The 24,551-nt window shown below is 36.8% G+C and overlaps 1 protein-coding gene across 1 annotated transcript in view; it reads left to right on the top strand.

Moving 5' to 3' along the window:
- ABCA12 (ATP binding cassette subfamily A member 12) overlaps positions 1 to 24,551 on the top strand; it is a 221,857-nt gene that overhangs the window by 189,893 nt on the left and 7,413 nt on the right. The window contains exons 40-50 of the mRNA XM_017893499.1: positions 5,540 to 5,594; positions 6,158 to 6,335; positions 7,807 to 7,922; positions 9,229 to 9,388; positions 10,489 to 10,742; positions 13,507 to 13,711; positions 15,381 to 15,490; positions 15,793 to 15,934; positions 17,010 to 17,144; positions 19,465 to 19,568; positions 21,608 to 21,700. Coding sequence (XP_017748988.1) covers positions 5,540 to 5,594; positions 6,158 to 6,335; positions 7,807 to 7,922; positions 9,229 to 9,388; positions 10,489 to 10,742; positions 13,507 to 13,711; positions 15,381 to 15,490; positions 15,793 to 15,934; positions 17,010 to 17,144; positions 19,465 to 19,568; positions 21,608 to 21,700 — 1,552 coding nt within the window. The remainder of the gene's footprint in view (positions 1 to 5,539; positions 5,595 to 6,157; positions 6,336 to 7,806; positions 7,923 to 9,228; positions 9,389 to 10,488; positions 10,743 to 13,506; positions 13,712 to 15,380; positions 15,491 to 15,792; positions 15,935 to 17,009; positions 17,145 to 19,464; positions 19,569 to 21,607; positions 21,701 to 24,551) is intronic.

Below are 24,551 nucleotides of genomic sequence, written 5' to 3' on the forward strand. Positions count from 1 at the left end.
TTTTTTTTTTTTTTTTTTTGTATTTCTGCCAGGTTTTGGTATCAAGATGATGCTGGCCTCATAGAATTAGTTAGGGAGGAGTCTCTCCTTTCAATTGTTTGGAATAATTTCAGTAGAAATTGTATCAGCTCTTCTTTATACTCTGGTAGAATTCAGCTGTGAATCCATCTGGTCCTGGGCTCTTTTGGTTGGTAGGTTATTACTGCCTCAATTTCAAAACTTGTTATTGGTCTATTTAGGGATTCGATTTCTTCCTGGTTCAGTCTTGGGAGGGTATATGTGTCCAGAAATTTCTCCATTTCTTCTACATTTTCTAGTTTATTTGCATAGAGGTGTTCATAGTATTCTCTGATGGTTGTTTGTATTTCTGTGGGGTCAGTGGTAATATCCCCTTATCATTTCTGATTGTGTTTATTTGATTATTCTCTCTTTTCTTATTTGTTAGTCTAGCTAGCTGTCTATTTAATTAATGTTTCCAAAAAAGAGCTCCTGGATTCATTGATTTTTTAAAGGATTTTTTTTTTGTCTCTCTGTCTCCTTCAGTTCAGCTCTGATCTTGGTTATTTCTTGTCTTCTGCTAGCTTTGGGGTTTATTTGCTCTTGGTTCTCTAAGTTATTTTAGTTAAGATGTTAGGTTGTTAACTGGAGACCTAGATGTTTAGCTGTTTGATGTGGGCATTCAGTGCTATAAATTTCCCTCTTAACACTATTTTAGCTGCGTCCCAGAGATTCTGGTACATTCTCTCTTTTCTCATTAGTTTCAAAGAACTTCTTGATTTCTGCCTTAATTTCATTATTTACCCAAGGGTCATTCTGGAGAAGGTTGTTCAATTTCCATATAGTTGTGTGGTTTTGACTGAATTTCCTAATCTTGAGTTCTAATTTAATTGCATTGTAGTCTGACAGACTATTATGATTTCAGTTCTTTTAATTTACTGAGGAGTGTTTTACTTCTGATTATGTGATCAATTTTAGAGTAAGTGCCACGTGGCGATGAGAAAATGTACATTCTGTTGTTTTGGGTGGAAAGTTCTGTAGATATCAGGTCTATTTGATCCAGAGCTGAATTCCAGTCCTGAATATCTTTGTTAATTTTCTGAAAGACAAAACTTTTAGACTAAAAAATTCTATAACTGGACAAAAGCATTGCCATTCATTGAGCACTGACCATATGACATGCTTTATATGAAATATTGATGATCCCTACAGCACTCTTCAGGGTGAATATTATTATCCCCTACTATTATATCATTTCTCTAAGGCCTAGAAGTGGGATTTGAATCCAGGGCTGTCTCACTCCTGCCTGTTTATTTTCTAATCCTCCACACTGCTCCTCTGAACTCAGCCATGCCTACTTCAGTTGGGTTTCACAAGAGGCTTTCACATGGTTTTAAAATAAGGCTTGAAATTTGAAACAGACTTTTAAAATATATACATATTTCAATTACTGTTTATCAGATCATGTCATCTTCTTGAGCCTTGCTCAAATTATTTTTTCATGCTGATCCTACAATTTTTTTTTTTTTTTTTTTTTAAAGAATAAAGAAAAGCTGGCGAACACATTTGCTGGCCAAGATTGAGATTTATAGCCTAATAGTCTATTAAGTAGGATAAAAGATACAACATCTCTTTTAGAAATGCCAACGTCTACATTTCTTTCATCTCTCTACTGTTGGGCATCATAGTGTGTGCCAGATGTACTGGTGACTGTAGAAGTAGACCGAAGAGTCCAATACTCATTCCAGCATCAGGATCTTGAGCAGTCTTCATTTCAGAGAAAACAGTATTTTTTTTCTCAATTGCTTTGGCATTTTCTTAGCAGGAGAAACCAAGAAGAAAATACAAGACTGATAGTCCTTAGATCTAGAGCATCAATAAAGAGCAAAGTCAACAGTGGTAAATTAAATTAAATGATGACTAAAGTGAATTGGGTCTAGTGTAACCTGGTGTGAAATACTATTGGATACTGTACTTTCAGTAGAGTGTTTTATTCAGAGCAAAAGACATTCATTGTTGAGACAGACAATGAAAGTATAAGAACTATAGAAATAACTAGGGGAAAATGTAGCAAAGATAAAGAGAACAAGAGACCAATGCTGCTTTTGAAGGGTCAGCTTTTTAAAACCTGTATTCTGGCTTCCTTTGTAATTAGTGCTCTTTATTTAGACCAAGGCAATCTGAGTCACTCTAGACTCCAGCAGGCTTGTTGTAGCTCCTAACATTACATTTTAAATTACAGAGTATAAAGAATTAAGAATTCTAAAACATAAAGTTTATTTTGACCCTAAACTGGTTTATTTTAATTAAAACTGATATAAGATGTAGCTTGAGTTATATAGAAATTAGTAATAGTATGTCTTCTAGCTTCTAATACTTTTCTTAAATAGATTTACAGAAGTGGTAAGTTTCCACCCTCTCTGGAAGGAACCAGATCTCTTTCAAAGAAGAAATGCTGCATCACCCTAACTTACTTTTATTGTTTCTTAATGCATATATGAGGTCTACCATTGTAATAGTATTACTGGTTTTAAAAATCAACCCAATTATTCTCCCACTGCCTCCCTCAACACACTAGTTGTTTAAAGGCATCCTTGTTAGATTTTGCATGAATTGGGATTTTACTTTAACTGTAAAATTGATTTTCTTTGAATTCTAACATGTTAATAAAAGTCTTTTAATTAGCTTTCCTTTGCAATGTCAATATCTATTCTATTCATGTGGTTCCCTCTAGTGGTTCATATAACATTAAAATTCTGTTCTTTCTTCTCAAAAAATACAGGTTTGCTTGTTTTCCTTAACAAATGGTATACAAAGACTTTTTTTCAAGAATACTAACACATTGCCCCTTCCACTCCAGTGTTTATTCTTACTTTGTTGCATTAGAAGCAGTGGTCCATGGGAAGCATCTAATTTAAGGTTTATAACTGTAGAGACATCAGAAGATGTCTTATTTTTAATATACATTATATGTGAGAAAAATATTAATTGAAATTTTGAGATTTGAGTTCATTTAAAAGCATTTATTGGCCAGTCTCTCTACTGTGGACATCATGCTGGATGCTGTGGAACCTGCAGAGATAATTATGATATAGGTCCCTAACTGTGACATATTTCCTTGATCTTTCAGCTCAAAATATGTATAAAAAACTGGTTCCACAGGATTTTGCATAGTGGAGTAAAATGTATTTCCAAGGATTTCTCTGGTGAAATACAGTATTTCTTGATTCTGAAATACAAAGCAGAAATAAAAGTTCTCCCTTGCCTATATAATAATTTAGAATTAGGGTTTAAGTAGGGCCCCTAGGAAAACTGAATCTCAGTTAAACAGGGCCCCGTAGGCTGGGCGCTGTGGCTCATGGCTGAAATCCCAACACTTTGGGAGGCTGAGGCGGGCGGATCACGAGGTCAGGAGATCCAGACCATCCTGGCTAACACGGTGAAACCCCGCCTCTACTAAAAATACAAAAAATTAGCCGGGTGTGGTGGCGGGCACCTGTAGTCCCAGCTACTCGGGAGGCTGAGGCAGGAGAATGGCGTGAACCCGGGAGGCGGAGCTTGCAGTGAGCCGAGATCGCGCCACTGCATTCCAGCCTGGGTGACAGAGCGAGACTCTGTCTCAAAAAAATAAATAAATAAATAAAAAGGTCCCTTAATTTATACAAAAGATAAGAAAAGTATATGCCTACAATGATGTGATTAACATTATAAATCAACTTGGTTTTTGTTGTTGTTAGTTTTTTGCTTTAACTATATATTTTTTCTTTAATATACAACAGTTGCAGAACTCAACTTTAAAAGATGTTACATTCTACTTAATGAAAATTATAAATGTAACTTGAGAGAATCTGCCTTTAGAATCATCTATAATATTCAGTGCTGTGCAAGGGCCTTAACATCCTAGTACAATGATCAAATACTACATGAACAGTAAGTGAGAAAGCTCTCACTTAGTTTATGACACTATAGGAACAAGTATTTAGGAGCCATCTTCAATGGCATCCTCTACCATTCTCTTCCACAGTCACTCGGGCAGTACATACTTTACCTTCACATTTTTTTCCTTTGGGAAACTGTTGACAGCTCATTTTTGACTTTGGCTAACCAAGGTGCCCTAAGGAAGGGAAAAAAAGAGACTTGCTTTTTACTCAAGCATAAGCAATACTGGGAGATCCCCACAATATGGGACTGTATTGGAAGTGAGTGACCACTTTTCTGAAGCCAGCTAATATCTATGAATCCTCTTAGACATTTATGTCTCAGTGAAAAGGCCTCGGGTATAGCTGAAGTTCCCAAGCCCTGCTCTGTTAGAGCTCTAGAAAAATAAGCATCTTAGAAGTAATAAAGGGGAAGGAGGAGTCTGCTCAGGGTATACTATTTCCCCACCACAGACACAGCACTAAAGAGGGATGGAGGAAGTAACTGTCTGCTCTTTAAGGGATCCTCATATAAATAATTGGTCCCTCTTTGAATTGCTTATTTAAATGTACGTTTCTGAAGTGCTGTTGAAATACAAACATATATATGACCAGATAGAAGGAAAAGATGGAACATAATTATTTAAATATAACACACTAGAGGGAAATGCAATATAAGATATATAAATTCTTGGGGCCAGGCGCGGTGGCTCACGCCTGTAATCCTAGCACTTTGGGAGGCCAAGGCGGGCAGATCATGAGGTCCCAGGAATCGAGACCATCCTGGCTAACACGGTGAACCGCCGTCTCTACTAAAAATACAATAAATAAAATAAATAAATAATAAATAAATAAAAATAAATAGAATATAGCCCGGGGAGGTGGGCACCTGTAGTCCCAGCTTACTCAGTAGGCTGAGGCAAGGAGAGATCGCTTGAACCCAGGAGGCGGAGCTTGCAGTGAGCCGAGATCGGCAACTGCCACTCCAGCCTTGGGCGACAGAGCAAGACTCTGTCTCAAAAAAAAAAAAAAAAAGAAGAAATATAAAATTCTTGTTCCCTTCCGACGGTTCCTAAACACAATGTGAAAAACCTCCTTTTTATGTGAGTGCCACCAATAGTGAATGCATTAATGGGATTAGGAGAAAAATAATTTTTCCTTTAAAAAAGGTCCCCCGGCCCGGGCCGGTGCTCAGCCCTGTAATCCAGCACTTTGGGAGGCCGAGACGCGGGTGGGATGATCACGAGGTCAGGAGATCGAGAACCATCCTGGCTAACACGGTTGAACCACCGTCCTCTACTAAAAATACAAAAAAAAAAAAAAAACTAGCCCGGGCGAGCGCTGGTGGGCGCCTGTAGTCCCAGCTACTCCGGGAGGCTGAGGCAGGAAGAATGGCGTAACCCGGGAGGCGGAGCCTTGCAGTGAGCTGAGATCCGCACTGACGTCAGCCGGGCGACAGAGCAAGGACTCCGTCTCAAAAAAAAAAAAAAAAAAAAAAAAGGTCCCCCAAATAAAATTGTTTAGATAATAATATAAGAAGGAAAGTGTTGAATATTATTAATCTAAAAATTGGTATTTCTGATTAACTGAATACCTATTAATAGAAGAACTGTTTCTTCTTTAAGGCATCATCATGTATAGCCATCCTTATCCAGGAGTGCAAGACCAAGAACAAGCCACGTAAGCAGATATCTCTAGCATGACTACTTTCTCCTTGACATAGCTGAGCCTCTGTATAAAGTGCTGTAATTGGAAATCACAGTTGTATCTGAATGAATGTCAATCTAGAAGGGCTGGTAATATGTCACTGACTGGGATAAAAGGAAGTTTCTGCAAGGGTGTAGAGTGGGCTTGCCAAGTAGAGCTTGTTGACTGCAGACTCACAGCGTTTGCTGCTTTTATAAGTCAAGTGATAAGTGCTACATCACTTCAACTTCCCTGCATAGCAAATGGTTTCTATGCTCAAAAATGATACATCCCTTGCACAGACTCTGTAACCGCTGGAGACCGAGGTTTTTCTATCAAATATCCCTAGTCAATTCCGATGCACTAGAACTACATTTATTCTGGGGTCACAGCGGAGTCACGCTGGAGATATTATCTGGCTGCCTTGCAGGATGCCTTATTTGTGTCACAGCCAACTCTTGTACTGTTTTGTTGATGGTTTTAGTTATGAATCTTTCTGAGAGGAAAAGAGTTCCAAAAACTTATGTGTGTTTTCCTCTCCCTATTGCTCACTCTAGAATCAGCAGTTTAATCGATATTTTAGTGGCACTGTCTATCTTGATGGGCTACTCTGTCACCACCGCCAGCTTTGTCACCTATGTTGTAAGGGAACATCAAACCAAAGCCAAACAGTTGCAGCACATTTCAGGCATTGGTGTGACATGCTACTGGGTAACAAACTTCATTTATGACATGGTGAGTAATGTATGTCATTCATTGCAGGAAATAAAAGATTAATTTGGATAGAAGACATCAGTTTTCTATTCAAGAGTTATTTACTCTAGTTTGTTCAAATTGTTGTGACGAAGACAGGAAATAAAGAAAATGACTTGAGTCAGGCTTATCTTCATCCAGTGGTTGGAGGAAAGATAACCTACCTGCCCTCATCTCTGTAGACTGTATCAGATTCCCTAGGGCACTTAAAATGTGTATTTCTGGGACCCACTCCAGATCTGTTAAATCCATATCTTAGAAGTGTGGAGAATATGCATTTTTAAAAAGATCCACCAGGTGATTTTAAGCATGCTGAAGTCTTACTGTCAGTACTGTGGAGAAATAGAAGCTTAGCAGCAAAATATCCTTACCTAATTGTGCCAAACAATCAAGCTTATAAAAATTTAATCAACTAATAGTGAAAAATGTGAAGTAGTAGCCCCTGCTAACGACACATTAAAGAAGATTAGTAGAAAAAAGAAGGAATGTATTTCATTGATAGCTCTCTCATTTGCATAAAATGGTCCCAAGTTCAGATGGTTGTTTGTGACTCCAAACATACCAATGTTGGCCAAAAGCCCAGGATGGGTATGCATTTGCCTGGTGGTTAGAGTTGCTGTCAAGATCATTGGTTTAAAGGGTTGGAGAGTAATTAACTGCATTATCCATTTTGTTAATGGATCCAGTGAGGTCTAAAATGTGTTTCTTATAGAAGTCAAATCTAAAAGAATAGTAATGACTGTTCAGGACTTAACAAGAGCTTTAATGTTAAGAAAATTTCAAGTACATACTTCTGTGAAGGTCTACTTAGTACTTTAGGATTCTGTTGTCTTATATCTGGAGCTCATTCCAATTTAGGAGATTCCTCCCCGACCTGCAAATTAAATTACCACCACCTTCATTGTGTCCATCTTCCTGCAAACTCCTCAGCATTTAATATTTCTACTTGCCAACAAAATGCTAAGTTACTTGTTCATATATCTGTGATTATGAGGATATGTGGGACCCGATGCCCTGCTGCTTTGCACAGAGTGGTTCACACTGATAACCAAGCTTTAGAATTCAACCATCTGAGAGAGTTTCGGGATTCAAAACGAAATCAATACTTTGAGGACTGAATGTAATACCAAGATACCTGGCTGTCTTATCTTTCTCACTGAACCTCTGTCACTGAACCATCCCGTCTCAAAGCCTAAAGGCAGGAACACCAGGGACTCCTTGTATATCTGTTAAAGATGGAGATTGGCTTAACCTCATACTGCAGGAGACAAATTCTAAAGTGAAATCAATGTAAAATAAGTTGAATGTTACAAGCAATGGGAACATAAATAAGGATTCATTTCTTCAAATTTTTCTAGGTCAACTTGTTGGAGTTTTAAACTAGATGGGTTATTGACTTTTTTTTTGAAAAATGCTTGTCACATATTAAACATTGTTTTAAATATTTCCATAGGTTTTCTACTTGGTGCCTGTAGCATTTTCAATTGGTATCATTGCGATTTTCAAGTTACCTGCATTCTACAGTGAAAACAACCTAGGCGCCGTATCTCTCCTACTTCTCCTGTTTGGGTAAGCTGCTGATTAAGCAATGAAAGAAGAATTAATAGAATTAAATGCCCCTAGATACAAATAGGACTAAATCTCATTAGCTAAATTACAACTGTCTTGGGGTTTCATTTGACATGAGTGATGACTAACAATATATTGCACTTGCTAGTCCATAGACTGTAAAGTATAATACTTTTGAAAATTAATGTTATTAAGAGTAATACCTGAAATTAATAAGCATTTATTGGGTGCCAAGTGTCATGCTTTCTAATTTACATATGTGATCTCATTTACATAAAATGAAAGCTTTAGAATGACTAGAAAATATGTATACATGTATAAATTTATTGACTATATGAGTATACATAGCATTATAAAGTGCATATATATTCATGTATACTTATTTATATTTTTTTAATAGATGTCTAAGGACACACATAATATTGTTTCTATATTATAGTAAGCTAATATAGGTAATACAGGCTGATATAATCAATGTTTAGCATAACAAATCTTTCTGCCCTGAATACATGGTAGTAACCCTTAATTAGCAATTGTAGCTGATGCAGGAACTCTGTCTCTAGATCTATTTAATTGCCCCCCAAATTGCTCAAGGTTTTGCTCAAAACAGGCTAGCCAGCTTCTAAGGATGCTCTTTCTGCTCAGCTAGACTTGAACAGTGTCATTACTTTTCCTCAACTTTAAATTATAAGATTTATACTGATTAAACTCATATTTCTGAGCAACCAAAAAGGCTTGCCTAGGCGGGATAATACCATATTCAGGAGGGATTAATTTGTAGTTTTAATGATGTAGAACTACTCAAGGTTTCTTAAAAGAGGCTTTTCTGTCTTTTAAAATACTCTTTGGATTTTTTTGTCAAAAGGAATGAAAGAGAGATCTAGTTACAAGGCTTGACAACTCATCCCTAATGGTTATTTTTACTTTGGAAGCCCATTTAAATTGTTATTTTTTGTAAAATAGAATAATTAAGGCATTTCTTTTTTGAGACAGGATCTCACTCTGTCACCCAGGCTGGAGTGCAGTGGCATGATCACAGCTCACCACAGCTTGACCTCCCGGACTTAGGTGATCCTCCCACCTCAGCCTCCCAAATAACCAGGACTACAGGTGCATGCCACCATGCCTGGCTGATTTTCGTATTTTTCTGTAGAGACAGGGTTTTGCCAAGTTGCTCACGCTGGTCTCAAACTCCTGGGCTCAAGTGATCCACCTGCCTCAGTCTCCTAAAGCGTTAGTATTACAGGTGTGAGCCACCATGCCTGGCCAAGGCATAATTTTATTTCATTGTGTTTTTAACCTGCAGGTATGCAACATTTTCTTGGATGTACTTGCTGGCTGGACTCTTCCATGAAACAGGAATGGCCTTCATCACTTATGTCTGTGTCAACTTGTTTTTTGGCATTAATTCCATTGTTTCCCTGTCAGTGGTATACTTTCTTTCCAAGGAAAAGCCTAATGATCCGGTAAGGTCCCTTATTAGTCTGCTAAATTTCAGTGAATTTATCAAAAGCTTCAACATGTTCCAGATAGAAAGATTTTATTTATTCTGCATAAAAAAGAAGAATATCATTTGATTCTATTAAATTTGGGAGAGGAGAAACTACAGCTTTTAAAATCCTTTTTGGGCCTCATCTAAGTTAATGCCTATCATTGTATGTACTGAGTGTCAAAACTATTGACACTTGATAGGGCTTGAATGGTGTCATGGAGGTGAAATCAGATGTATTGTGCGGCCCTACAGAAATCGCAACCATTGGTCAGCTAAACATCTTCCTCATTAACAAATTCTTATGGTATGGTGGTGACAAGGACAATGACTTAGTTATATGACTGTGAGCTTTGATTCATTTGAACGTTCATAGAGAAAAAACCTAATTCATCCCCTTTCAATCATGCATTGGAGACTACTTCATCGTAAGCATCACTTTCCATTCAGAGCTGACAATTATGATTAGTGAGAAGAGAAGCACTAACAGTGCCATGCAATTGAACAGAAAAGAATAGAGAGGAAATGAAGTGAACTGAGAACTAGACAAGCATACTCTGGGAGAAGGAAGAAAATTCATGAAGTGGAAGTTGTTGGCCCACGTGTGAATAATGTGAAAATGAGCAATTTGCCCCTCTTGGAGACATGTTGTCTCTTCTTCTACCTCATTTCACCATTTTAGTCCCTCTCCAAGTAGGGATTATCTTGGGTTCCAAAACTTTACTGTACCAAGTACCTGCCTCCCTCAGGCACATAACGATACCCTGTATCAGACCCCAACACGCTGGCTAGCCCTACATTCCTGGGATTAAAGGCAGGTCTAGAAATAATTTTGCCTCCAGGATTAGGTCCAACATTAGAGGTGGCCTCATATAATGATTTTCTGCTTGTATTTCAGTGATAAACATCCACCATTTAGTATACTAAATAGTTGTATGCAAATTCAGCCTACATGGGCAATAATTGTCAATCTAGATAAGCTTTTTAGGTTTCACTATTTGTCTACATCTATTTTAAATTTTGTCAGCTTTTTGGAAGCTTAACACTGAGTTTTATTTTTTATTTCTCTTATTTCAGACTTTAGAACTTATTTCTGAAACCCTCAAGCGCATTTTCCTGATTTTCCCACAATTCTGTTTTGGCTACGGTTTGATTGAACTTTCTCAACAACAGTCGGTCCTAGACTTCTTAAAAGCATATGGAGTGGAATACCCAAATGAAACCTTTGAGATGGATAAACTAGGTGCAATGTTTGTGGCTCTGGTTTCTCAGGGCACCATGTTTTTTTTCTTGAGACTCTTAATCAATGAATCCCTGATAAAGAAACTCAGGTAAATGTAATGAAAGCATACGTTTGACATCTAAAACAGGACTCAATTCAAGCTATTGAGAAGGAAGTCAATAGTCTAAGCTTTTCCATTGGTAATATGGAAATGTTTGGCTCAAAAACTTAAAAAAAATTCTAGCATAATTCGCTATTGTATTCTAGTAAATAGTTATCAAATCTTAGTATGTGACTGCAACTATTGCTGTTTTGTGAGGGAATAAAATTAAATAAGCACAGTTGTTAACCTTAAAAAGATTAAGATACAGTGGTGAAGTGAAAATATGTACATAAACAAAAGATGTCGTCTTTGAGTTGAGTTTGGGAAAATGGAACACACTTTCTAGGCAGAAATGGGGAAAGAGGATTGAGTGTGGAGCATGTTGGCAATGAGTTTGGGAAAAGAAGACTAAGAAAAAGTGAAGACAGCATCATAAATGAGAAGAAATACACATGCAATTGACCCAGCAATTCCATTTCTGGAATGCTTACATATATGCTCACAGATATACAGACTTACATATGTTTAAAGTTATTCATCATAGTAACCATTTCCAACAGCAAAAGAATAGAAACAGCATAAACGTCCTTCATTTAGGGACTAATAGAACATTAAACAGCCATTAGAAAGAATGATATAGTTCTCTATGTAACATTTGGAAGTGTCTTTAATATTTACTAATTTAAAAATGCAAGGTTCAGAACTATGTGTAAAGTATATTGCCATTCAAGTTAAAAAGAAAAGAATTATTTATGCAGACATATCCATAGACTATCTCTAATTGTGAGTACCTCTCCTGATGAGAGATATACATGGTTGAAGTTGACCAGTTTTCACTATATATTCTTCGGTACCATTTAAATTTTAATGACATGTACATGTATCATCTATTGAAAAATAAAATTTTAAGTAAATAATGAGAGGAAATAAAAGAGCAGAGATAGAGAAATATATTAAAGCATATTTAATAAAGAAGTATTATAATTTAATTAGAACATAGAATAAACGTAAGGAAAAAGTAGGAGTTACAGTTTAACATGCAGTTGGGAGATTATGGAATCTCTTAAATACTTGGTAAAGAGATATGGTTTGGGCTTTATTCAACAAACAAATGGACATTCATTAAGAGTTTTGAACAGAGAAAACATGATGAAGTTGTGCTTGAAGAAGTGTAATTTTGTAGATGCAGTGCAGACTGGAATGGAAGAGTTAGAGACCCTGGAGCAGTTTTATCTCCTGGAGAAATCTAGCTGAGAAGGATAAAACCCTATAGGACTAGGCAGAAAATAATCCATGATAGGGTGTTATAAGGTGCGGCGGCTCATGCCTGTAATCCCAGCACTTTGGGAGGCCAAGGCGGGCAGATCACCTGAGGTCAGGAGTTCGAGACCAGCCTGACGAACATGGTGAAACCCCATCTCTACTAAAAATACAAGAACTAGCTGGACGTGATGGTGCCTGCCTGTAATCCTAGCTACTGTGGAGGCTCAGGCACGAGAATTGCTTGAAACCAGGAGGCGGAGGTTGCAGTGAGCCGAGATGGCACCACTGCACTCCAGCCTGGGCGGCAGAGCAAGACTCCGTCTCAAAAAAACAACAACAACAACAACAAAAAAGGCATTTCCAGTATTTGGAGACTGACTACATGATTTTGGAATAAGGAAGATGAGAAGAAACATTACAGTTGGGGTTTTGGGGGATCTCTTCAGAAGAAATTGGAACATTGGGAAGAAAACCTGGATTGATTTCTTTACATTTTTTTATTTTTTATTTATTTTTTTTGGTATTTGTTAGCCAAGATATCAAGGTGGGTTTGGGACTTAATGAGTTTGGAGGGCTGATAACCTTAAAATATTGGCTAAATCCTAGGTGAGACATTAATAGTAAAACAAGTACAGAATAACAATAGCATTCATATTATTGATGATTATAAAAGTAGATATATCTGCTGTACAATATTGTGCCTATAGTTAACAATACTGTATTGTGCACTTAAAATTTTGTTAAAAGGGCAGATCTTATGCTGTTTCTAAACTTAAAAGAAAAAAAAAGTAGAGAGGCTTTTAAATTTAATTGAAAAAAATTTTTTTTGAGACGGAGTCTTGCTCTGCTGCTCAGGCTGAAATGCAGTAGTGTGATCTTGGCTCACTGCAACCTCTGCCTCCTGCGTTCAAGCAATTCTCCTGCTTCAGCATTCCAAGCAGCTGGGACTACAGGTGTGCACCACCATGCCTGGGTAATTTTTGCATTTTTAGTAGAGACAGAGTTTTGACTGGTTGGCCAGGCCGGTCTTGAACTTCTGACCTCAGGTGATCTGCCTGCCTTAGCCTCTCAAAGTGCTGGGATTATAGGGGTGAGCCACTGCACCCGGCTGAAAGGATTTTTTTTTTTTTTAAAGGTGATCATTGGTCTTAGGTTTGTAGATGATGAGTTCTCCTAATGATTCTGGAGTTCCTTAGTCCCTCTCTTAGGAACTAACTTTCAAACACTTCCTTATTACTGAAATTAGAATTATAAATCTTAACAGTGGATCTGTAAACATGTAAGGCATGGAGAACAAAAGCTGTTTCACAAATATCATAGTGAATACAGTGAAGAGGGTCTATATAGATTTCTTAAGTTATCTGAGTAGCATAATTCATTACAAATTTAAAAGAAGTTTAATGATGACTAGTACACTGTTGGTGACATGAAAACCCATCAAAACATGTCAAAATTGAATAATGTCATTTCAAAATCATTGACGTAAAATCACTGGGTCCATTTTTAGGCTTTTCTTCAGAAAATTTAATTCTTCACATGTAAGGGAGACAATAGATGAGGATGAAGATGTGCGGGCTGAGAGATTAAGAGTTGAGAGTGGTGCGGCTGAATTTGACCTGGTCCAACTTTATCGTCTCACAAAGACCTACCAACTTATCCACAAAAAGATTATAGCTGTAAACAACATCAGCATTGGGATACCTGCTGGAGAGGTAAGAAACTGTGTTTTGTTTCTAACTGTCCTTTTCATTGGCATACTGTGTGACAAATTAAAATCTTAATTATTGGCCAGGCACAGTGGCTCATGCCTGTAATCTTAGCACTTCGGGAGGCCAAGGTGGGCGGATCACTTGAGGTCAGGAGTTTGAGATCAGCCTGACCAACATGGTAAAACCACATCTCTACTAAAAATATAAAAATTAGTTAGGCATGGTGGCGCACGTCTGTAGTTCCAGCTACTCGGGAGGCTGAAGTACGAGTATCACTTGAACGTGGGAGGTGGAGGCTGCAGTGAGCTGAGATTGTACCACTGCACTCCAGCTTGGGTGACAGAGTGATTCTGCCTCAAAAAAGGAAAGAAAAAAATCTTAATTATTTTTCCATAATTTTTTTTCTAGAAATATAAAAGTTAATCTGAATATTTCCATGGGAAAAAATACACACATGCATATAGATACACATACACACACACATATATATGTATATGTATACACATATAGAGTCATCCCTCCATATCCATGGGAGATTGGTTCCAGGACCCCCAAGGATATCAAAATCCACAGAAATCCACAGATGCTCAAGTCCCTGATATAAAATAATGTAGTATTGCATATAATCTATGCACATCCCACTGTATACTTTAAGTAATCTCTAGATTACTTACATACCCAATGCACTGTAAATGCTATGTAAATGGTTGTTATCGTGTATTGTTTAGGGAATAAGAACACAGGAATTCTGTACACGTTCAGTACAGATGCTTTTTTCCCCCCTGAATATTTTCAATCCATAGTTGGTTGGATCTAAAGGTTAGAAACCCAGGGATAAGGAGGGCTGACTATGTATATAATTTACATATGTCCAGGTATTAGGTTGGTGCCAAAGTTAATATTATTTACCCTATGAGTCTTCCCACTTGGCAGAGGGAATTCAACAAGTCCTACCACACAGCAAGTCCTGAGTCCCTTCCTAAACTACTGTCTACTTGCTCTGGGGTAGACTTTGGTCAGGAAGCCTGTTCAAGGTGCTGTCTTAACCCTTTCATTTCCAGTCCTCCTCAAAAAACATCATAAAGACATAAGTTTTCAGAAGTGAGGTCCTAGGACTGCATCTATTTATTTATATTCTTGCCCTTCTCACAGAAGCAATATTAAAGCAGCATTGAAAAGAGAAAGCAAATATGGCTGTGCCACTTAGTTTTCCAAGCAGAGCTGCAAACTACACGCATCAAATTTATTTGACAGTACAAAGAAACTATTGCCTCAATAGCTTACTCAGTAAAGTTGTGATTTTGTGTGAATAATGTGAAATCTATAAATATAATTACTTTGTTAGGTTAGCAGATCTTATTTGTGGGGTATTTTATCATGTCACATAGAGGGATGATATAATATAATATGTAAAATAGGTCCTGTGTGTGTGTGTGTGTGTGTATAGATATATACACACACATGTTCAGTGGTTAAAGGAAAAAGAATACATAGTATCCATTTGTTTTAAAAGAGGAAGTTTTATCAAGAGCACTACTCTAGCCATGAATAATTCCAGTGATTTATTTATCTTGGTAATTTATTTCACCCAGGGAGAAGAGGGAGAGATACAAAAGCAGTATGTCATTGGTTTGGATTAAGGTTTACATCTTCTTTTTCTCCCTGAAACCAGTGTTTTGGCCTTCTTGGAGTGAATGGAGCAGGAAAGACCACTATATTCAAGATGCTGACAGGAGACATCATTCCTTCAAGTGGAAACATTCTGATCAGAAATAAGACTGGGTATGAAAAACTAATGCTTCGATTTACTGAGTACAAAGTACTTCAATGAGAAAAATAATTGAAATGAACATTTAATGTTATTTTGTGGTTATATTATTCAATCCTTAGGGGAGAACAAAGCTATTAAGGTGGGTGGAAATGTTTAAACCTTTAAATGTGAATCTGATAGTGGGATTATTTTATCTCTTTTTATCAAAGTCATTGACCACCATGACCAAAATAGAGCTACCTTCCCAGCATTTGGGAACCAGGAGGGATAAATCTTTTGAAATTCATCTGTGTTTTTGATTCTCTCAATTCAGATCTCTGGGTCACGTTGATTCTCACAGCTCATTAGTTGGCTACTGTCCTCAGGAAGATGCCTTAGATGACCTGGTAACTGTGGAAGAACATTTGTATTTCTATGCCAGGGTACATGGAATTCCAGAAAAGGATATTAAAGAAGTGAGTACAAGTGTGAAAAACTACTTAATTTGAAACCATTATTGTTTCTGCTTCTGTCCCCTGCCCCACCGCACCCCACTATCCCCCCTGCCCCACCATTTCCCCACAAAACCACCGGAAAAACTATGTCATTTTCCTTCTGGCAGTGGCAATGTCAGTGAGTCCCTCTTAGTTTGGTCATGTGTATTATATATGCACCTATGAAATTAGCTTTAGAAACTCCTTGGTCTGTGTTTGTTCAGTTACCCTTTTAAGAACTATTAAACAGAGGATCACACTTGCTTTAGGCTCTGGGCTGAGCATTGGTTGGTGATGCCTGTACATCTTGTAGTGTTTGGATGAGCACTGACATAAAGAGTTAATGGCAAAATGCCCAAGTAAAATAGATTAGTTTCCACTTTGGTTTTTAATCTATGGCTTTATATCTCACTGCAACTATTTGCCATTTTAATGAGATGGCTAACCCTTAGGGCAGTTTCTTCTACTTTTGCAATCCTGAGGACCTGTTGTTTAAGTTCAACCAGGATTTCATTATTTGCCAGGACTATTTAACTACGGAAATAACTACAAGAACCCATTATTCCTAATGTGCTAACGTTTTGATACTAGGTCAGTTTTAAATAGATTGAAAGCCGGCCGGGCGCGGTGGCTCAAGCCTGTAATCCCAGCACTTTGGGAGGNAAAGAAAGAGGAAGCAGCAATAACAGTCAGTGAGAACCCTGCCTTGTGAATTCTGTTTTAGCTCTATTAAGCCTTACTAGAGAATCTTGTGGTAATGCAGCAAAAAGTTCAATCTGCAATTGTAAACACACACACACACACACATATGATGGGGGAGGGAATCCCATCTGAAAATGAACCTCCAAAGAATCTCTTCAAATAAACTATTAATCTTAAAGTGATTCTTTGAAAATAAAAATAAAATCTAGTTGAATTTAAGTGTTTTCATTTTTTTTTTTCCAGATATATTCTCCATGATGAAATTTTCTTTTCATGAGCACCTTTTTTTTCCATTTAGTGCTTTAAGGGTTTTGGCACAGGAAGGTCAACCTAACTCCTCTTTTATTGCCCACAGACTGTTCATAAACTCCTTAGGAGACTTCACCTGATACCCTTCAAGGACAGAGCTACCTCCATGTGCAGTTATGGCACAAAAAGAAAATTATCCACTGCACTAGCTTTGATAGGGAAACCTTCCATTCTACTGCTGGTAAGAGAATCATTATTTTAAAAGTCCACTCCATAATTAGAACAGCATATCTGATTGTATGGGTTAACATTTCATCATCATGATTGCAGTCAACATTTATGGAGGTCTCACTATGTGTTAGCTATTGTACAAAGCACTTTATGTACACTATCTCAATAAAGGAGTTTATATCAGCAAATAATTTGTTACCACAATAATATGCCCTCAAAAATGTTTTATCTGAAAGCAATGGCTTAGTGCATTTCAGAGGAAACACTGGCATGGAAATGGGAAGCGAAACAAATTCAAGGTACTCAAGTCAGTTATGGAATATGGTAGAATTTGATTCCCATCTATTGAAGAAATCATCTCTCTTTTTCTGTTAGGAACTGAGTAGGTAAACTCATATTTTCCAGCGTCTACTATGGAGGACAGGCACATTTTAGGACAATGTGTTGTACTAAAATTTTATTTCCTTGTTGCTTAAAAATATGAGCTATCTAGCTTAGGATGTGATGCATACCATCCTATTTCATCTGAATGGGGTGTGGTGTAGGATGGGGAAGAAATGCATTCCACATTTACATTTTTCTTAAGAGATGGAAAATTTAATTGATCAGCTGGAAATATAAATTACACATAGTAGTAATGTTAATATTTTGCACCTCAAGTCAAACTTTGTAAAATGGTGTTTATTTCAGAGAAATATACTTGCCCTTATTTTGGAAAATCCCCTTCATTCAAGGACCTCCAAACTCTGAAAGAGCCTTAACTATAAGGAATCATAATACAGTTATAAGTCACCACATTATTCCAGGGATTAAGTCATACAGTGGATCAAATCATTTAAACTGCCAGATAGAAGGATGCACAGCCCATCTTTCTATAATACCAGAAGTTTATAATGCATTATATCTCTGCCAATCGATGCTTATAATGGAATTCTATTGTGTAAATGTTCCTTAATTTGAACAAAACAATCCTTAGACACCTCTGTGAAATAACAAATGCAAAGTACTTTAAAATGTTAAACGTTTAATGTAAACATTATGTATTAATGAACCAAAATGAAATATTGACTATGAAAGATACCAAGTTTTCTTCTACATGCATTTACTAAATATGCTATCTTCTTCAAAAATAGGAGCAGTGACAATGTATCCTTTTTTTCCCCAAATTAACACTCATTTCTTTATTTTTTTAAACATTATTTATTATTTTAATTGACACATAATATTTTATACATATTTATGGAGTATAGTGTGATATTTTGATTCCTGTATACAATATGTAATGATCAAATCAGCGTAATTAGCTTATCTATCACCTCAAATATGTATCATTTCCTTGTGCTGGGAACATTCAAAATCCTTTCTTCGAACTATTTGAAAATATACAATAAATTATTATTAACTATAGTCACCCTGCAGTGCTACAGACCACTAGAACTTATTCCTCTTGTCTAGCTGTAATTTTGTATTCATTAACCAATCTCTCTCTATCCTCCTCTCCCCACTATGCCTCCAGCCTCTAGTAACCATTATTCTCCTCTCTACTTCTATGAACTCAACTATATTAGCTTCCACATAACCCATTCCTTTCTTTAGATTTAACACCATGCTGTAAATACAAGCCTCTAGTTATGTACATATGTACATATTTTTTGTTACAAATATATTTTTTAAATTTTTACCTAATCTTGACCTATAATGTGTCAAAATCTGTTATTGTGTGTTTAGATGATCTACTGCTACATTTTCTAATTTTATGTCTGAATGATTTTTCATAATATCATTTACTTTGAAAATAATGTATATCTTTCTACTCGGCAATTTCTACAAATCTTGTTTTATTTCCTAAGGAGTGTTAAATTTCAATTAATAACAGAAAACTAAAAATATACCTCAAACAAATTTACTGAAATATCAAATTATGTTCTTTCTGCTTCACAAAGCATATTATCACTCATAGCCACAATTCTGCTATCAGGACCAGGGTGGTAATCTTGTTGATGTGGCTTATATATGTGGCAAGGTAGAATTAAATATAAGAACTCTACTTTGCCAGTAATGGAAGTGGAATTTTTTTCCAAAGAAACATAAGAGACAGATGTAAAGTAACAGGGTGTCAACTGAGACACTTTTTAAAACAGATTGACAATTTTAAATGATTAATTTTGAGCTTTTTGACAGCAGCAGAAAGAAGCCTATTAAGTATAAAACGAGTTAGTCACAGGACCTCGAAAAGTGTTTCTGTTCTAGGGAAGTGAAATGCAGTAATTCATGAAAAGAACTTCATCAAAAATTAATTTGATAAATTTTTCTTGTAACTTTCCATTAAGGATGAGCCAAGCTCTGGGATGGATCCGAAGTCGAAACGGCATCTCTGGAAGATCATTTCGGAAGAAGTACAGAACAAATGTTCCGTCATCCTCACATCTCACAGGTAAACTGAGTGAAATCTTTAAAGTGAATCCACACAATCTTAGGATGACAGATGGGCAAAGGTAATCCTGTATAACACACACACATATATTTATATATATTTATATATAATTATATGTGTTATATATGTATATATATGTTATACAGGATTACCTATATACTTATATATGTTATACACACACACACACACATACATATATATATATATATATATATATATATATATATATATATATGACAAATGCCCACAGTTGAATCAAACTATTTTATGTTTATAGTAGTAGGAGCAAGTCAAGCAGGTTTCATGGTGAGAATATAGTTCCTGTGGTGGGACAGAGTCTAAGGTCTCAGCAATCTTTTCAACATCGAATTTCTCATAACTTACGGCCCTCTTAACTCATCTGTGGCTCCCTATTGCCTGTCAAATAAAGTTCAGAATCCTTAGGCTCAACATGCAAGGCTTTCCATTCTATGGCCTCATCTAAATGCTCAGTCTTTTTACCCTGCAACACCCTCTTCTATCAGTCAATCTGAATGACTCCTGGTTCTACATTCTTCCCATCTCCATACCCTTTCCCATCTCTAAGCCCCTTCTTTGGCTGTGCTTTCAACTTGATTTTTTTTTTTTTGAGAGAGTCTCACTCTGTCACCCAGGCTGGAGTCCAGTGGCACAACAACTGCTCACTGCAACCTCCGCCTCCCGGGTTCAAGCAATTCTCCTGCCTCAGCCTCTCACGTAGCTGGGACTACAGGCGCCCACCACCACGCCCATCTAATTTTTATATTTTTAGTAAAGGCAGGGTTTCAGCATGTTGGCCAGGCTGGTCTCAAACTCCTGACCTCAAATGATTCACCCACCCCGGCCTCCCAAAATGCTGGGATTACAGGCATGAGCCACTACACCTGGCCTGAAATGGTCTTTTCACAAAATCTCTCCAAGTTCTAATCTTACCAGTCCTTCCAGAACCAGCTCACATGCCTCTCCTCCACGAAGCAGACACCTCCAATCAGCTAAGTATAAGAGACACTAAATCATTTTATCCGTGCCTCTCTTATGAGGCCTTGTCTTACAATTTGTATTAAGTTTATGTTTGCATTATGATTGTCACATAGGAGAAAAAGTATTAGATTTGCTTATTGTCAAGAGACCTGTTTATATCATAGTTTGCCCCAGCACAGTGGAGCCAATCATTTAATTTCCATTGGCTTTTGTATGAGGTCGACAGGGTAATACCTAAAATCACCTCCAATTATCATAGACCATGAAATTAGAGACTATATAATCAAGTACAGGCTAACTAGTTATAAATCCAAAAATAGGAAAGCCAACAGAATATGGGGTACGTGGCATAATGGAAAAATCTTAGTGTTATTTTGAAAACATTTCTGAGGAAGTGTAGGTCTTGAATCAAATCTTGAAAGAAATCGTAGGTTTGATTTGGGGGGTATTCCAGGTGAGAGAAAGACGGTCTCGAGTTTTAGAAGAAACAGTAATGAACCCTATCTGAAGACATTTAATTTGTATTTTAAAAGATTGGTTTTTGTTCTCCTTTAAAAGAACTAAAAACTAAAAGAGAATCAAGAAACTAGGCCAGGTACGGTGGCTCATGCCTGTAATCCCTGGACTTTGTGGGGGGCTGAGGCAGGAGGATCACTTGAGCCCAGGAGTTCAAGACCCAGCCTGAGCAACACGGCAAGACCCCCATGTCTACAAAAAAAAAAATTAAAATTAAAATATTAGCCAGACGTGGTGGTGCACGTCTGTCGTCCCAGCTACTCAGGAAGCTGAGACAGGAGGATTACTGGAGTAAAGGAGGTCAAGGCTACAGTGAGCCATGTTCAAGTCACTGCACTCTAGCCTGGGCAACAGAGTAACACCCTATCTCAAAAAAAAAAAAAAAAAAAAGAAAAGAAAAGAAAAGAAAAATACTAAAATAGTATTTCCAAGTGCCATAATGAAACAATTATGCTTATGCTCATGAACTTCAACCCAAGTTTTCTGTGTCCTGAATGCTAATATGATCCTGCTTTGTCTTTTAGCATGGAAGAATGTGAAGCTCTGTGTACCAGGTTGGCCATTATGGTGAATGGAAAGTTCCAATGTATTGGATCTTTGCAGCACATAAAGAGCAGGTGAAGAACAAATGCAGTGTTTAACAGGAGTATTGGGTCATCAGTCTAATGGTGCTCACTCAGATTCAAGGCTTATCTCAGCAGCCTGAGTAGTAAAACTAGAATGGACAATATAATCTTTGGAAGCTAGTCATTAACTCACCTTAAATTTAAATTATTTTATTGGGAATTTTATGAATTTTTCCTTAAATATTTTAGTTAACTTATAAATTTAACTCATAAATGTATTTTAGTTAATGCATAAATTTAGAAGGCCGAAACTGGAAAAAAAAAAAAATTCACAACCAAAATACTCTCAGGTGGAAGTTCTAGAGTTTACCCAATAATAAATTAGACCTTGACAAGTAAATGAAGGCATAGATTGTATCTAGCATGTTCATTTGCCATTTGCACAGTCTTTCAGTAAGCTACCTAACATTCACACCACATTCAAAACCTTTTAATCAAGAGTACATTGGAGAAATGTGCATAAATATCATACTACTATCAAATTTAATAGTTCATATACACCAGAGTGTATATGCATTTATACATATCCATGTTAATCTCCAAAATTCAGAATATTTTATGCTTTTCTCTGTAACAAGTTGACTTTCTTGCAAGATAGTATTAACCAAGATAAGGAAAAAAGGATGAAAGAGGCATTATGTTGCTCCTAGAGAGTCTGTTGCGACTTCTTTATAAACTCTATTCTTGGTGCAAACAGTTAGCTAGCACATTGATTTAATATTTATTTTTAAAACCCCAATAGCATTAATTTTTATTGATGACACCAAATCTCCAATGACCCGCTTATCAATATCTCGCTTACTTTAAATTAGAATGCATTTAACTTTACAAGTGTATTGTAAAGACCATCGCCACTATGAAGAAACTGCATCAACTAACGGGCAAAATAACCAGCTAGCATCATAATGACAGGATCAAATTCACACATAACAATATTAACCTGAAATGTAAACGGGCTAAATGCCCCAATTAAACAGACTGCCAAATTGGATAAAGAGTCAATACCCATCAGTGTGCTATACTCAGGAGACCCATCTCATGTTCAGAGACACACATAGACTCAAAATAAAGGGATGGAGGAATAGTTACCAACCAAACGAAAAGCAAAAAAAAAAAAAAAGGCAGGGGTTGCAATCCTAGTCTCTAATAAAATAGACTTTAAACCAACAAAGACCAAAAGAGACAAAGAAGGGCCTTACCTAATAGGAAAGGGATCAATGCAACAGGAAGAGCTAACTAGCCTAAATATATATGCACCCAATACAGGAGCACCCAGATTCATAAAGCAAGTTCTTAGAGACCTACAAAGAGACTTAGACTCCCACACAATCACAGTGGAAGATTTTAACACCCCACTGTCAATATTAGACAGATCAATGAGACAGAAAATTAACAAGGATATTCAGGACATGAAGTCAGCTCTTGACCAAGTGGACCTAATAGACATCTATAGAACTCTCCCCCCGAAATCAACAGAATATACGTTCTTCTCAGCACCACATCACTATTCTAAAACGGACCACATAATTGGAAGTAAAACACTCCTCAACAAATGCAAAAGAACAGAAATCATAACAAACAGCCCCTCAGACCTCAATGCAATCAAATTTAAGAAACTCACTCAAAACCACACAATGACATGGAAACTGAACAACCTGCTCCTGAGTGACTACTGGGTAAATAATGAAATTAAGGCAAAACTAAATGAGTTATGTGAAACCAATGACAACAAAGATACAACGTATCAGAATCCCTGGCACACAGCTAAAGCGGTGTTTAGAGGGAAATTTATAGCACTGAATGACAACAGGAGAAAGTGGGAAAGATCTAAAATTGACACCCTAACATATCAGTTAAAATAACTAGAGAAGCAAAAGAAAAGAGGTTCAAAAGCTACCAGAATATAAGAAATAACTAAGATCAGTGCAGAACTGAAGGAGATAGAGACTTGAAAAACCTTTCAAAAAATCAATGAATCGAGGAGCTGGTTTTTTGAAGATTACCAAATGGACTCCTAGCCAGACTAATAAAGAAGAGAAGAATCAAACAGACACAATAAAAAATGATAAAGGGGAGATCACCACTGATCCCACAGAAATGCAAACTACCATCAGAGAATACTATAAACATCTATACAAAAATAAACTAGAAAATCTAGAAAAGATGAATAAATTCCTGAACACATACACCCTCCCAAGACTAAACCAGGAAGAAGTCAAATACCTGAATAGACTAATAAAAAGTTCTGAAATTAAGGCAGTAATTAATAGCTTACCAACCAAAAAAAGCCCAGGACCAGATGGATTCACAGCCTAATTCTACCAGAGGTACAGAGAGGAGCTGGTACCATTCCTTCTGAAACTATTCCAATCAATAGAAAAAGAGGAACTCCTCCCTAAATCATTTTACAAGTCCAGCATCATCCTGATACCAAAACCTGGCAGAGACACAACAAAAAAGAAAATTTCAGGCCAGTATCCCTGATGAACATCAATGCGAAAATCCTCAATAAAATACTTGCAAACCGAATCCAGCATAACATCAAAAAGCTTATCCACCATGATCAAGTGGGCTTCATCTCTGGGATGCAAGGCTGGTTCAACGTATGCAAATCAATAAACGTAATCCAGCATATAAACAGAACCAATGACAAAAACCACATGATTATCTCAATAGATGCAGAATAGGCCTTCAATAAAATTCAACACCTCTTCATGCTAAAAACTCTCAATAAACCAAGTATCGATGGAATGTATCTCAAAATGATGAGAGCTATTTATGACAAACCCACAGCCAATATCATACCAAATGGACAAAATCTGGAAGCATTCCCTTTGAAAAC

This window comes from Rhinopithecus bieti, unplaced genomic scaffold (assembly GCF_001698545.2).
Source record: "Rhinopithecus bieti isolate Rb0 unplaced genomic scaffold, ASM169854v2 scaffold_23918, whole genome shotgun sequence".
In the NCBI taxonomy this organism is placed as follows: domain Eukaryota; kingdom Metazoa; phylum Chordata; class Mammalia; order Primates; family Cercopithecidae; genus Rhinopithecus; species Rhinopithecus bieti.